Below are 11,721 nucleotides of genomic sequence, written 5' to 3'. Positions count from 1 at the left end.
AAAAACATATGCTGGAAAAGTTGGCGATTCATTCCGCTGTGGCGATCCCAGATAAATTAAAAGACTAAGCCGAAACGAAAATGAATGAATGAATGAACAAATCGTATCTGAGGCGGTATCTAGCTTTTTCTCAATTTAAAGCCAATATGTGAACTCACCTGAGTGCAATAAGTTACAACAACTATATTATCAGGAGTAACGTTAAAAATGATTACAGCTTTATTTAGAAAAACTGTTCTTTTGCATGCATTCTGCTGTAAATATGTTTAGGTTGGTTGACGTAGTTGAGGATTGTTGGGAACTAAAGGTTTTCAAACTTACGATGTGTGGATCTCTGCAGCCCTCTACTGGTCTTTAAGGTAAATTATTTCTAGGCATTTCAAAATAAATGCACAGAGAGATATTTAACAAAATGCAAAATATTAATAAAGATCTCCGTTTTGGTAGATCAAACAAATGTAGATATCTGAATAAAATGTAGAAAAGAAAAACAAACTGCACAACCATGCATTAAAGTGATGCATGAAATATATATCAAATATGAAAAAATATATATAGTAAAAATTTAAATTATGCTATAATTTACTCACCCTTTACTTGTTCCAGACAATTGTATGTTTGTTTGTTCTGTAAATTTGGTTCTGCATATTTTGAAGAATATTAGGTTAGTGGTTAAAGTTTTACAACATTCTTCAAAATATCTTCTTCTGTGCTTAAAAAAGCATTTTTTAACTCGGTTTTGAAATCATGGTTTTATTTGGTCAAATGGCATATAAGCAGTGTAGGTTTAATTTAGTTCGATCAGAGAGAAAGAGGAACAAGAAACATCAGAGAAACATTTCAGAGCGCCTCTCATATTTATTGCACATTAAAAAAATAGTATATAGTACCCCCCCCCCCCCAAAGATTATAGGAGCATTTTTAGCTGAAGTATGTATTTTTATCAGCTTCAGTGTTGATACATTTTTACAATATTTATTAAATATATTATAAAAATGTAAGCTATAAGCAGAGCTTTTTATAACTAGAACGTTCAACAAGATTACAAAGATACACACTACAATCTGTACTGAAAATATATAATCATCTCAAATGTTGTCATCCAGTCAACAACACCACACTCCCACTAGCGGAATAACGTGAACACGTGATCTCGCGATATTTTACAGATGAACGTATCGCACGTAGCAGGGAAGGAAACGGAGTCTAGCTAGATAACCAATTTGTACAGAATTAACATATTTTTGTTCTTTAAAATAGACTCTTTGCTTCGACAAATCCATTCAAAGTAAGTGTAATGATCAATGTGCGTTATACATAATTACCCACAATTACATATGTTCTGAGCAGTAATATGAATGTGATGTTTTGTCTGTTAGCTCGTGCGTCTGCTGACTGCTGATTGTTTGTTTACATTGATTTATCACTAACGTCAGTGGATTGCTTTTTGCATATACACTGTTATTGATCAATTACTAATTGTGTTAAGACTTCCCGTGATTGCTCTTTGCACACACACATTAGAACGTGGCAACGTTACGTGCCGTTTATGCACTGTATTGTATTTTATCTCCTTTATTTAATCTAAAATATAGCAGCGGTGATATCGAGTACAGGATTAAGTCCCGAAGCAGACATCATGGAGGGTATGTCAGCATTACTTCGTCTTCGTTTGATGTTTCAGTAATTATCGAAATTAAATGTCTAAGTAACACTGGTATTATTTGTGCCACCAGCCTGCCAAATGTCCTGTTCGTTTTATGGGTGCAAGAGGACCTACAATAATCCAGAAGCACTGAATGCTCATCTTCAGGACCATCAGAAGAACACGGCTCAATCTCTTCCAGGTATAGGACAAATGAACCTGCTTTTGTTTTTAATACATTTGATGAGGGAAACACTGTTTGAGATTGCTCAATCTCTTATATAATTTATTTTTGTGTTAAGCTATGTCACCGCCTATTCGGTTTCTAATGCAATCTCCTTTACACTTTAGGTAAAGCTTTCCTGTGCTCTCAAATCGGATGTGATGGCTCATTTAACAACATGCAGCAGCTCATGGAGCATATGAGACACCACTACAAGCCAAATTGCTTTTTTCTGTGAGTTTTTCTTCTTTGCATTCTAGATATCTTTGTTCTTTCTTAAATGCGATGCTATTTTTTCCACTTGTTTTTTATAGAGAACACTTTTATTTAAAAAAATATTAATTTAAAGTCTGTGTGAAACTGTAGAGACAGATTGTTATTTTAACATGTATTGGGATGTATATCTGAGTGAAACAGATTATCAAATAAGAAAAAAATATCTTTGTTAGAAAAATCTAAAACAAGTACTGTTTTGTTGATAAGAGTTCTGTTGTTGATAAGAAAAATCTGCCTAAAACGACCATTTTCAATTCTGATATTCTAGTAGTTGTTTCCTATTTTTATTTTTACCCTCTTCTTCTTTATAAAAAATGAGTTTAAGTCAAAAAGCATCAAAACAATAAAAAGTAATACAGTTTTACATATCTTTACTTTCATGATAATGTGTATAGTTTAATTGTGAGCAAATAATAAATAGTCTATTTCATTGAAACAATACATCAAACAAATCTTGTCAGGAATATTTACAACTGGAATCATTTGTCATTTTCAATCTTCTAAATCTTTGTCACTAGATTTACCCCATTTGTCAACAAGACATTATTAGGCAATTAATATATGTGATAAAAAAGGATGCGCACTTATATATTTTAATAGGTACTGGCCAGAATAAGTATGTTGTTTCATATTTACTTAACATATCTGTTATGATGGATGATGATGACATCATTTCACCCATATTTTGACAGTTTTTCTTACTTATTTTAAACATAAAAAACGCCTTTACCTTTAATTAATAGGCCTTGTATGTGGATTAAAATCACTATTGTAAATTAATTTGATGCAGGCACCTTTCTTGTTTTCTTGTCCATTTATACAGTTAAAGTCTGAACTATTAGCCCTACTGTTTATTTTTTCCCTCAGTTTCTGTTTAACGGACAGAAGATTTTCTCAACAGATTTTTAAACATAATAGTTTTAATAACTCATTTCTAATAACTGATTTACTTTATCTTTGCTAAGATGACAGTAAAGAATATTTTACTAGATATTTTTCAAGACAGTTTAAAGCTATACAGCCTAAAGACTTAACTAGGTTAATAAGGTTAACTAGGCAGGTTAGGGTAATTAGGCAAGTTATTGTATAACAATGGTTTGTTCTGTTGACTAAATAGAAATAAATACTAAATAAATGTATAGCTTAAAAGGGCTAATAATATTGACCTTAACATGTTTTTAAAACAAATTAAAACTGATTTTTTTTTAGCCGAAATAAAACAAATAACACTTTCTCCAGAAGAAAAAATATTATCAGACATACTGTGAAAATTTCCTTGTGTCTGTTAAACATAATTTGGGAAATATAAAAAAAAAATCAAAGGGGTTCTAATAATTCTGAACAATTCTGGGATATACAAATGTTTTTAATTTGAGATTATGTACGGTAACTTTAACTTTTCCCAGCTCTTCTGTTATAACACAGATCATTATTTATATGTCCTGTAGGTGTGAGAGCTGCAGGGCCAAGCTGCGTTCTTACCGCACTCTCCTCAAACACCTGCAGACCTGTGCTAAAGTTGCTAAAAACAAGGCTGCAGTAAAGACAGAGCCTGGACCGATACTTGATGCAGACGCCAATGGTGTTCCCCTCACTGACATGATGGATCCATCTGGACCGCTCTTAGCCCCTAATTTGAAAGAGGAGATGGATTCTATGCCAATGCTGCCAACAAATTCAACACTGGCAAACATGCCATTAACCCAGCAGTCTCCAGAAAACGGTGCTTTCATTGACCTTATTTCTGCAGGCCCTGCATCCTTACCTGTTCCAACTCTAAATCCTGCCCCAAGCCAAAACCTTCCCAGCCAACCAGAATCCCCCTACAGCCCCTTTCCACCCACCCTGTCTCCAGTTAACCCAGTCTTCCTGGCGGATCAGGGCCTTCAGCAGCAGCAGAGGTCTCCGAGGTCTGGTCCTCCCAGTCTGCCTGCTTCACCACCTCTGCCATCTTCGCCAGGATCGAACGCCGTGTGGAGGAAGAATCAAGGTGAATGGATCTCATAACACTTTTCTCTGTGAGTGAGGAAAGTCCACTTACAGCCATTATTCACAATGGGTCTCATTTGCTAGCTGTGTATAAACACAAATTTGTGCACAAAATCTAGCTGTGGTTTATTAGTAGCTTTCATACAATTATTTGATAAAAATGTAAAGCTATGTTAAAATAAAATTATACATATTAAGTAAATTAAAAGTCAAAGGTTTTGTTTTTAAATTGTTACTTATGTTCACCTGCATTTTTTGAGATCAAAGATGGTAAAAACAGCAACATTGTGAAATAGTATTACTAGAAATATTATTACTAATGTTTTATTACAATATTTTTCAAAGTATAAATTATTCCTTTGATGTCAAAGCTAAGTTTTTAATATTACTCCTGTCTTCAGTTTTTTCATGAGGAAAACACTTTTTGATACTTAACATTTTTATGATATGCATTGATTTTTAGGTTTTTTGAATTAATACTGGGCAAGAAAACTATGGAGCCAGATCTGTCTCAAAAATAATACATTTACAAAATATAATTCATACATCAACAACTCCAAAATCCAATTTGTAAATTCAAAACACAATTCTAAAATACAAAAGTACAAAATACACAAATACAATTTGTAAGTTCAAAACATGATTTAAAAATACACTAATCCAATTCATTAAATCTAAACAATTCAAAAATACCCAAATCTAAATAGTGAATTCAAACACCATTAAAAATACACAAATATAATTCGTAAATTTAAAACACAATTCATAAATACACTAATTCAATTCATTAAATCAAAACAATTAAAAAATACACAAATCTAGTTCGTGAATTCAAAACACGATTCAAAAATATACAAATACAATTTGTAAATGTAAAACACGATTCGTAAATACACAAATACAATTGGTGAATTCAAAACACGATTCATAAATACACATAAAATTCATAAATTTAAAACACGATTAAAAATAAGATTTAAAATTTAAAAGATTTAAAATTCGTGAATTCAAAACATGATTTGTAAACACAGAAATCCAATTTAAAAATTTTTAAAACACGATTTAAAAAATATACAAATCCAATTTGTAAATTTAAAAGATGATTTATAAATGCACAAATAAAATTAATTTGGCAAAATTCATTTGACTTTTTTTGCTTGTGAATTCACAAATTGTGTGCTGTATTTATAAATTGTGTTTTGAATTTACAAATTAGAATTTGTAAATGTGAATTGTGCTGTGCATGAATGAATTTTATTTTGTATTATTTTTGAGACTGATCTGGCTACATAGAAAACAGTAAGTCATTTGTATCATTACAAATGGGCTTTTTGGTGGATAAACTACTTTTTCTTTTTTTTACTTATTTTAACTCAAACTTTTTATTAGTTGTGCATCATGTTTTCCATTGAAATATTAAGCTGAAATTTTAAAACTGTTTTCAAAATCAGTTATAATAAATGTATTTGAGGATCAAATCAACACGTTACAGTGGTTTCTGAGTGATTATTCGACACTGAATGCTTGTATCATGATGCTAGATAATTTCTTCCACAATTTTCAAATGCTTTTTTTAATAAGTGCAGCTTTGGTTAGCTTAAGAGATTTATATCATAAAACAAAAAACTATGAACTACTACAAAGACATGCGGTCACTCGTTTAGAATAATCTAAACACCTTAACATTAGAATGATATAAAAATAAATTCCTATGTGTATGTATGTATAAAACTTGCCCAATAATTAGTGAATGAGACCCATTGTTCCTTAAATCATCCAACATTTTAGACCCTGTTCACCTGTGTGTTTTCCAGTTTGCTCAACTGATCTCACCTGCTTATCAACAGGTGTGAGTCCTTATGAAAGGGAATTTGTAAGTCACTTGGGGGGAAAATGCCTAAGCCTTGGCCATTGCCATTTTAAGTGAACTGTGTTTTGTCGTGTTGCACTGTCCTGCCAGACCCGTCCGGGCCCCTTATGCACAGATGGAACTCTCCGAGCAGTCAGACTTTAAATAGAGATGAAGTCCAGGTGAGGCACAGAGAATCCGCACACACATTGCTTGAGGGATCAATCAGATCTTCTTGCGTCAAATGATGCTTTTAGATGCTAATCCTCCTCCCCTTCCCCTGCTCTAACCAGGCTCAGTGTTTCCCTGGGGTTGCCATCTAGATGTGTGATTCGGCTAACTCCCATCAGATCCTAAACACATTTGTCCCGGTGCTTCACTAACATGTAATGAGAAATAAGAGTGTGTGCTTTCAGGGACGGTGTTCCTCTACTTGTCTTTTCCCCCTTCCCATTAGCAATTTGCAATAATCAAATGGTCATTTCTGGCAAGGGATGGTGCCGTTTTATAATGATATGTTGAGATGTTGACATTGTTGGCTATTTCTTTGTGCCCATATTCATCTGTACTGGGTCTAATTTTTAATTCAATCGAAAGTGATTATTTTGCTATTTTATCCACCCTTTTCACATGTGACGACTGTGTTGTTGAGTTGCACTTCTGGTATAGGGAACTTCCATTCAAAATAACTGAAGTAAGTCATCAGGGTCTCTGCGGGATCCCAAAAAGTCTTTAAAAGTCTTAAATCTCAAAATCAAAATTTAGACCTTAATAAGTTTTAAATTTGCTGAAATATTGTGTTATAATTAAACGTTATTACATTATTAAACGGGCTCTAATTTTTCTTGTTCATGTACAGTATAGCTACCTAATCTGGCCCAAAAACCCATACAATCACCAAAAAGTGCTCCATGTATTTACTGCTGATGACACTGACCTGGACTGATTGATGTGCATAGATTTAGTTTATTATTGTCTTTAAAACCTCTAATATATATATATTTTTTATTTTAAAGAAAGTTTATGTTGGAAAAAGCATATGGATACAAGTAGAGCTTGTTTGTTTTTACACAATAGTTAAAATATTTTGCTAAGAAATATCTAAAATACTTTAATTTATCATTAATTTATTGTCTTATTATTAAATGTATTAAATTATAATAATTATTTTTCCATCTGGGCCATTTGAAAAAAATCCTTAGCCTTTAGCACTTTGAGTCTAAAATTTGATTCATAATACTCTTTATATTATCTTAGTTTAATGAAACCTGCAGAAACCCTGGTCATTTTCTATAATAAATAGCAACAGATAACCAATATACTTAGTGAAAACTGAGAGAGAGTGACATTAAGCTTGTGTTTATGGTTGGTATTTTAACATGGCATTAGTATTACAATATCTGGAACCAAAATTCTTTAAAATTTTTGTTCTTTGAGTTTTGTTCCTCCAGATTGTTTTCTCTTTGTATTTCCCTTCAATACAGTAACTTTCACTGGGTGCCCGCGGGGTCTTAAAAAGTCTTAAAATATCCTAAATTAAAAAAAAAAATTATTCACTGAAATATTGTATTGTAGGTCTTAAATCATTTTAAACTTGTCTGAATTTCCTTTATCTAAAGCTATTACTCAATCGACTCAAAAGCAATACACATCAATCATTAACAATACATTTCAATAAAACTTTTAGCAAGACTCTATTTATAACTAATGTATAACAATGTATTCTGTTGTGCACACATTTACTTTACTGAAATTTTTAAAGAGTTTTTTTTTCTTAAGTTATGTTGAAGAAAATACTATGTACACAACTAGGATCTGCTTGTTTTGACATTTTATTTACACGTCTTTTGATGGGGCAGGTAATTATTAAATACCATTAAAAATATCTTTAGCATTTAGCCCTATATAAGTCTGAAATTTCATTCTTGATTGTTTTAAAAAGTCTTAAATTTGATTTGATGAAACCTGCGTAAACCCTGTTTCATTGTCTTTCGTAATAGTGCTGGAGATAAACTCTTTTAGTGTTTAACATTATTCATAGTGTGCTCAAAGTATATGTTGACTTGTTGTTCAGTGGCGAGGCGAATATGCTCATCTCATGTCCCAAGTAAAAAAAAAACAAAAAACAAAATTGAACAACAATTGTTTACAGTTAAAGGTCAATATTCACATAAATCACGCAAAGCATTATGAGGTGAAAAGGTGGATATGATGAGTGAAAGTTGATGATCACTGGAGTTCAAGCTCACAGCTCAAATCAGGCATGCTTTTGATCTGTTTCTTTTAAAGGATTAGCTCACCCAAAAGATGAAAATTGTATCATTAATTACTCACCCCCATGTCCTTCCAAACCCCTGCGACTTTCGTTCATCTTCAGAACACAAATTAAGATAATTTAGATCAAATCTGAGAGCTCCCTCGTCCTCCACAGATGGCAATATATGGCAAAAATATCCTTTAGAACTGACCATATTCCTTCAGTGGTTTGATTGGAATATCATCAAGCTACAAGGATACATTTGTGTTTGCATAACAACTTTATTACAAAATTTCTGCTTCTCAGTGTCAGTATATTGCACACGTTTATGAGCACTGCGCACTGACGTATACCTTGGATGTCCATGTGTAACTTCCTGTGTTTGAAACAAAGCTCAGATGCATCTGAGGTGTATGTCAGTGGTGCAACCGGGTGAGACATGCATAAAGAGCACAGCGCTCTTATTGTTTGGGTGAACTAACCCCTTAATGGTGAAGAATTTCTGTTTTTGTCTATCTACATTCTCAGTTTGATACTAATGACTCGCCCATTGATTAAATCTGTCAGGTCAGTCCTTCAACTGCCGGATCCTATGGGAGCACACAAGAGGGCGATACAGTTGCCTACAATGCGGCCACTGCACCCCAGACCGGGGGGAGATGACTGCTCACATTGAGGGCCAGCACAAAAACCCGGGAGGCAAGGCTAACAGCGATCATGGTATGACTTTGTCAACCTCATTTCAATGAATACGTTAATGAAAACATTTTTCAGGTTTTTGAATTTTGCACTGATTTTTGGTCCAGTTTGCAGAATAATGTTGATGCTTTATTTGCTGGACATCAGGGCTGTGTAATATGTATGATCTATGATAATATCGCAGTTGTTGTTTTAAAGCAGAGATGCTCAAACCAGGGCTTGCAGGCCAAAGTTGGCCCATGGTATCCTATGATTTGGCCTGCCATATCATCTGAGAAGAGACGGAGAATAATGGGGATGGTTTCGAGATTGTTAATTCAAATTTAACGTAACCCTTTTTTTGTGTGTGTGTTTGGATTGTTGTTAAAAGCTATCTGAAATTGAATGTTTCAATTCAATGGTGTAAATGAATTAGATTTTGTTCAAATGTAAATACTGTCACTCAACAATACACAGACTTTGGTAAGCAAATCAAGTAAAAGGCAAATTCTGCTTGACTAGTGTATTCCGCATTGAACTCCTGTGTGTTATAAATGTGATTGTTTTTATTGCATTAAGTTAGCATTTAGAAAGTTATACTGCATTAGTTAATACGATTTAAAGTAATGTTTAATATTTATTTTGAAAATATTATGAAAGATGTACCCTTGGCAACTTTAATGTAATATAGTTTGGTTTATATTTACCTTCGGCCCATTGCTCTTAATGGTATTTGGTTTTTGGCCCTTCATACGGAAATGTTTGGGCACCCCTTTTTTAAAAGAACGATAAATAAGTGTTGGATCTTCAAATCAAAGTATGTTGCCTAGGTTACCTTAAAACAGGGGTGTAAAACTCTGTTCCTGGAGGGCCGCAGCCCTGCACAGCTTAGTTCCAATACACTTGTCTAATAAAAGATTGTTAGTTCTATTAAATTTCGTCAGTGCCATTTCAGCTACTAAGGCCCTACTAAGGCCCTACTTTCTGCTGAATCTGAATTGCACAATCTGAATTCCTGGTTTTGAATTTTAGAATATTGAATTTGATGTTCTGAATTACTTCATCTTGAAAATTTGAAACTGTATTTTTACAAACAGGACATCTGCATTCTTGGAATTCAGGACACAAAAAATGTGAAGTTTAAAAATATGTCTATAAAAAAAATTCAGCCTTGAAAAATTCAGTTGTGTTAAATTTCAGATATTCAATATTCAAGTTAGAAATTCAGATTAGGAAATTCAAAATCAAAACAGTTTTAACGGCATATAAGAATTCAGATTCATTAAATTACAGTTCAAATTAACTCAATTCAATTTCAGATTGTTTTGGGATATTTTAAGCTTAATACACACCTCAGCTATCTGAATAAATGCAAAGAGAGGAATGAAAATTGTTAAAACCTTTTTTAGAAAAGTTATTTTCAAAATGATGGCCATTAAAAAAATTACACCTTATCATAAACCATCCCACTTCAAAGAGCTCAAGCATGCAAACTGGCTGATAATGCTAGTACTATTAACAGAATGCCTATGTGTCTTATGTTGCGTTGATGTATTTATGGGAAAAGCCAAAATGCATTGCATGTATGGAATTTAAATTTTTTTTTTTTTATGGCAATAATCATTAGAATATAAACCGAAGATTGTCTTCTATGAAGACGTTTGGTAAATGTTTATTGTGTAAGCATATATAGTATATTTTGATTAGTACTATATATTGCTAAATAGTCAATTTGGACAATTGTAAAGGTAATTTTCTCATTATGTTATTATATACATACTTACATATTATATGTTGTGTTGATTTTTTTAACCCTCAGATTTCAGATTTTCAAAAAGTTGTGCCAAAGAAAGCTAATCTACTCAGCTTTCAGATATTGTGTAAATCTCAATTTACAACAATTGACTCTTGTGACTGGTTTTGTAGTCCAGTGTTGCATTTGATGGTATGAATGGTCGTAAATCTTTTAAAAATACATTGATGTTAAAATACATTATGATGTTATATTGATGAACCTCATTTGTATTTTACAGATGCAGAAATTGGTACTGCTGCTTTACTGGCAAAAACGTCATTGCACTCTGAAAACTCGACATACACACAGCTCTAGCATGAATCAAGATGCTAAACCTGCTAGTTTGCAAAGAACTTTTGATGTTGCTCTTTATACAGAGACAGAAAAGGGTTTCCATTTGATCAACAGAGTGGACTTCAGGATTCTCTATAGTCTGGCTCTCTCGCCATCATTATTCATAAGCGTGATGTGCTGCATGCCTTGTCTCTTAAGTTAGCATTGGAGTCTAGGCTAAGAAAATACAATGCTAGTTTTCACTGAATAATATGTAATAGCATATTTAATTTCAGTAATGTTGTAATATGTCACCTACTTTTTTTTAATCAGAAGTCTATCAACAAGAAAAGAGATTTTCTTCAAGACAATTACAAATTGGCTTCTTGTTATCATGTTATAACATGTCATATTTACAGTTAATTTTGGTTAATTCAGTAATAAATTATTTTGTTTGTAGACCAATTGTTTCTGTAGACTTTACAGTTAGCAAATAAAACGTGTCAAGAAAACTCTTTAAAAAGTGTGAAGTTGTAATTTACCATTTTATTAATGTTTTACTTTGGGTTGTTTTTTATTTAATACTGCTTATAATGTTTGAACTTGTGTAGTTGGTTACTGTAGACCGTTTTGTTTTAAAATATGCTTTTAGAACTACAAGGAAGAGTGACTGGAAACTTTTCGTAAATATATGCAGTAATGGCTGTCATACCTTTAATTATTTGCATAGTATATA

The 11,721-nt window shown here is 32.5% G+C and overlaps 1 protein-coding gene across 6 annotated transcripts; it reads left to right on the top strand.

The window, feature by feature from the left end:
• The first annotated feature begins 1,158 nt into the window (after positions 1 to 1,158).
• On the top strand, positions 1,159 to 11,508 carry znf414 (zinc finger protein 414). Of its 6 annotated transcripts, none has more exons than XR_012388378.1 (8): positions 1,168 to 1,288; positions 1,599 to 1,646; positions 1,737 to 1,847; positions 1,997 to 2,102; positions 3,593 to 4,134; positions 6,094 to 6,164; positions 8,807 to 8,959; positions 10,951 to 11,508. XR_012388378.1 is itself a non-coding variant. In NM_001115051.1 (7 exon segments), coding segments are annotated over 6 exon segments (996 nt in total). In that variant the 5' UTR covers positions 1,159 to 1,288; positions 1,596 to 1,639; the 3' UTR covers positions 11,028 to 11,508.
• The last annotated feature ends 213 nt before the right edge of the window (positions 11,509 to 11,721 follow it).

This window comes from Danio rerio, chromosome 2, assembly GCF_049306965.1.
Source record: "Danio rerio strain Tuebingen ecotype United States chromosome 2, GRCz12tu, whole genome shotgun sequence".
In the NCBI taxonomy this organism is placed as follows: Eukaryota; Metazoa; Chordata; class Actinopteri; order Cypriniformes; family Danionidae; genus Danio; species Danio rerio.
This window is presented reverse-complemented; position numbering and strand designations above follow the sequence as displayed.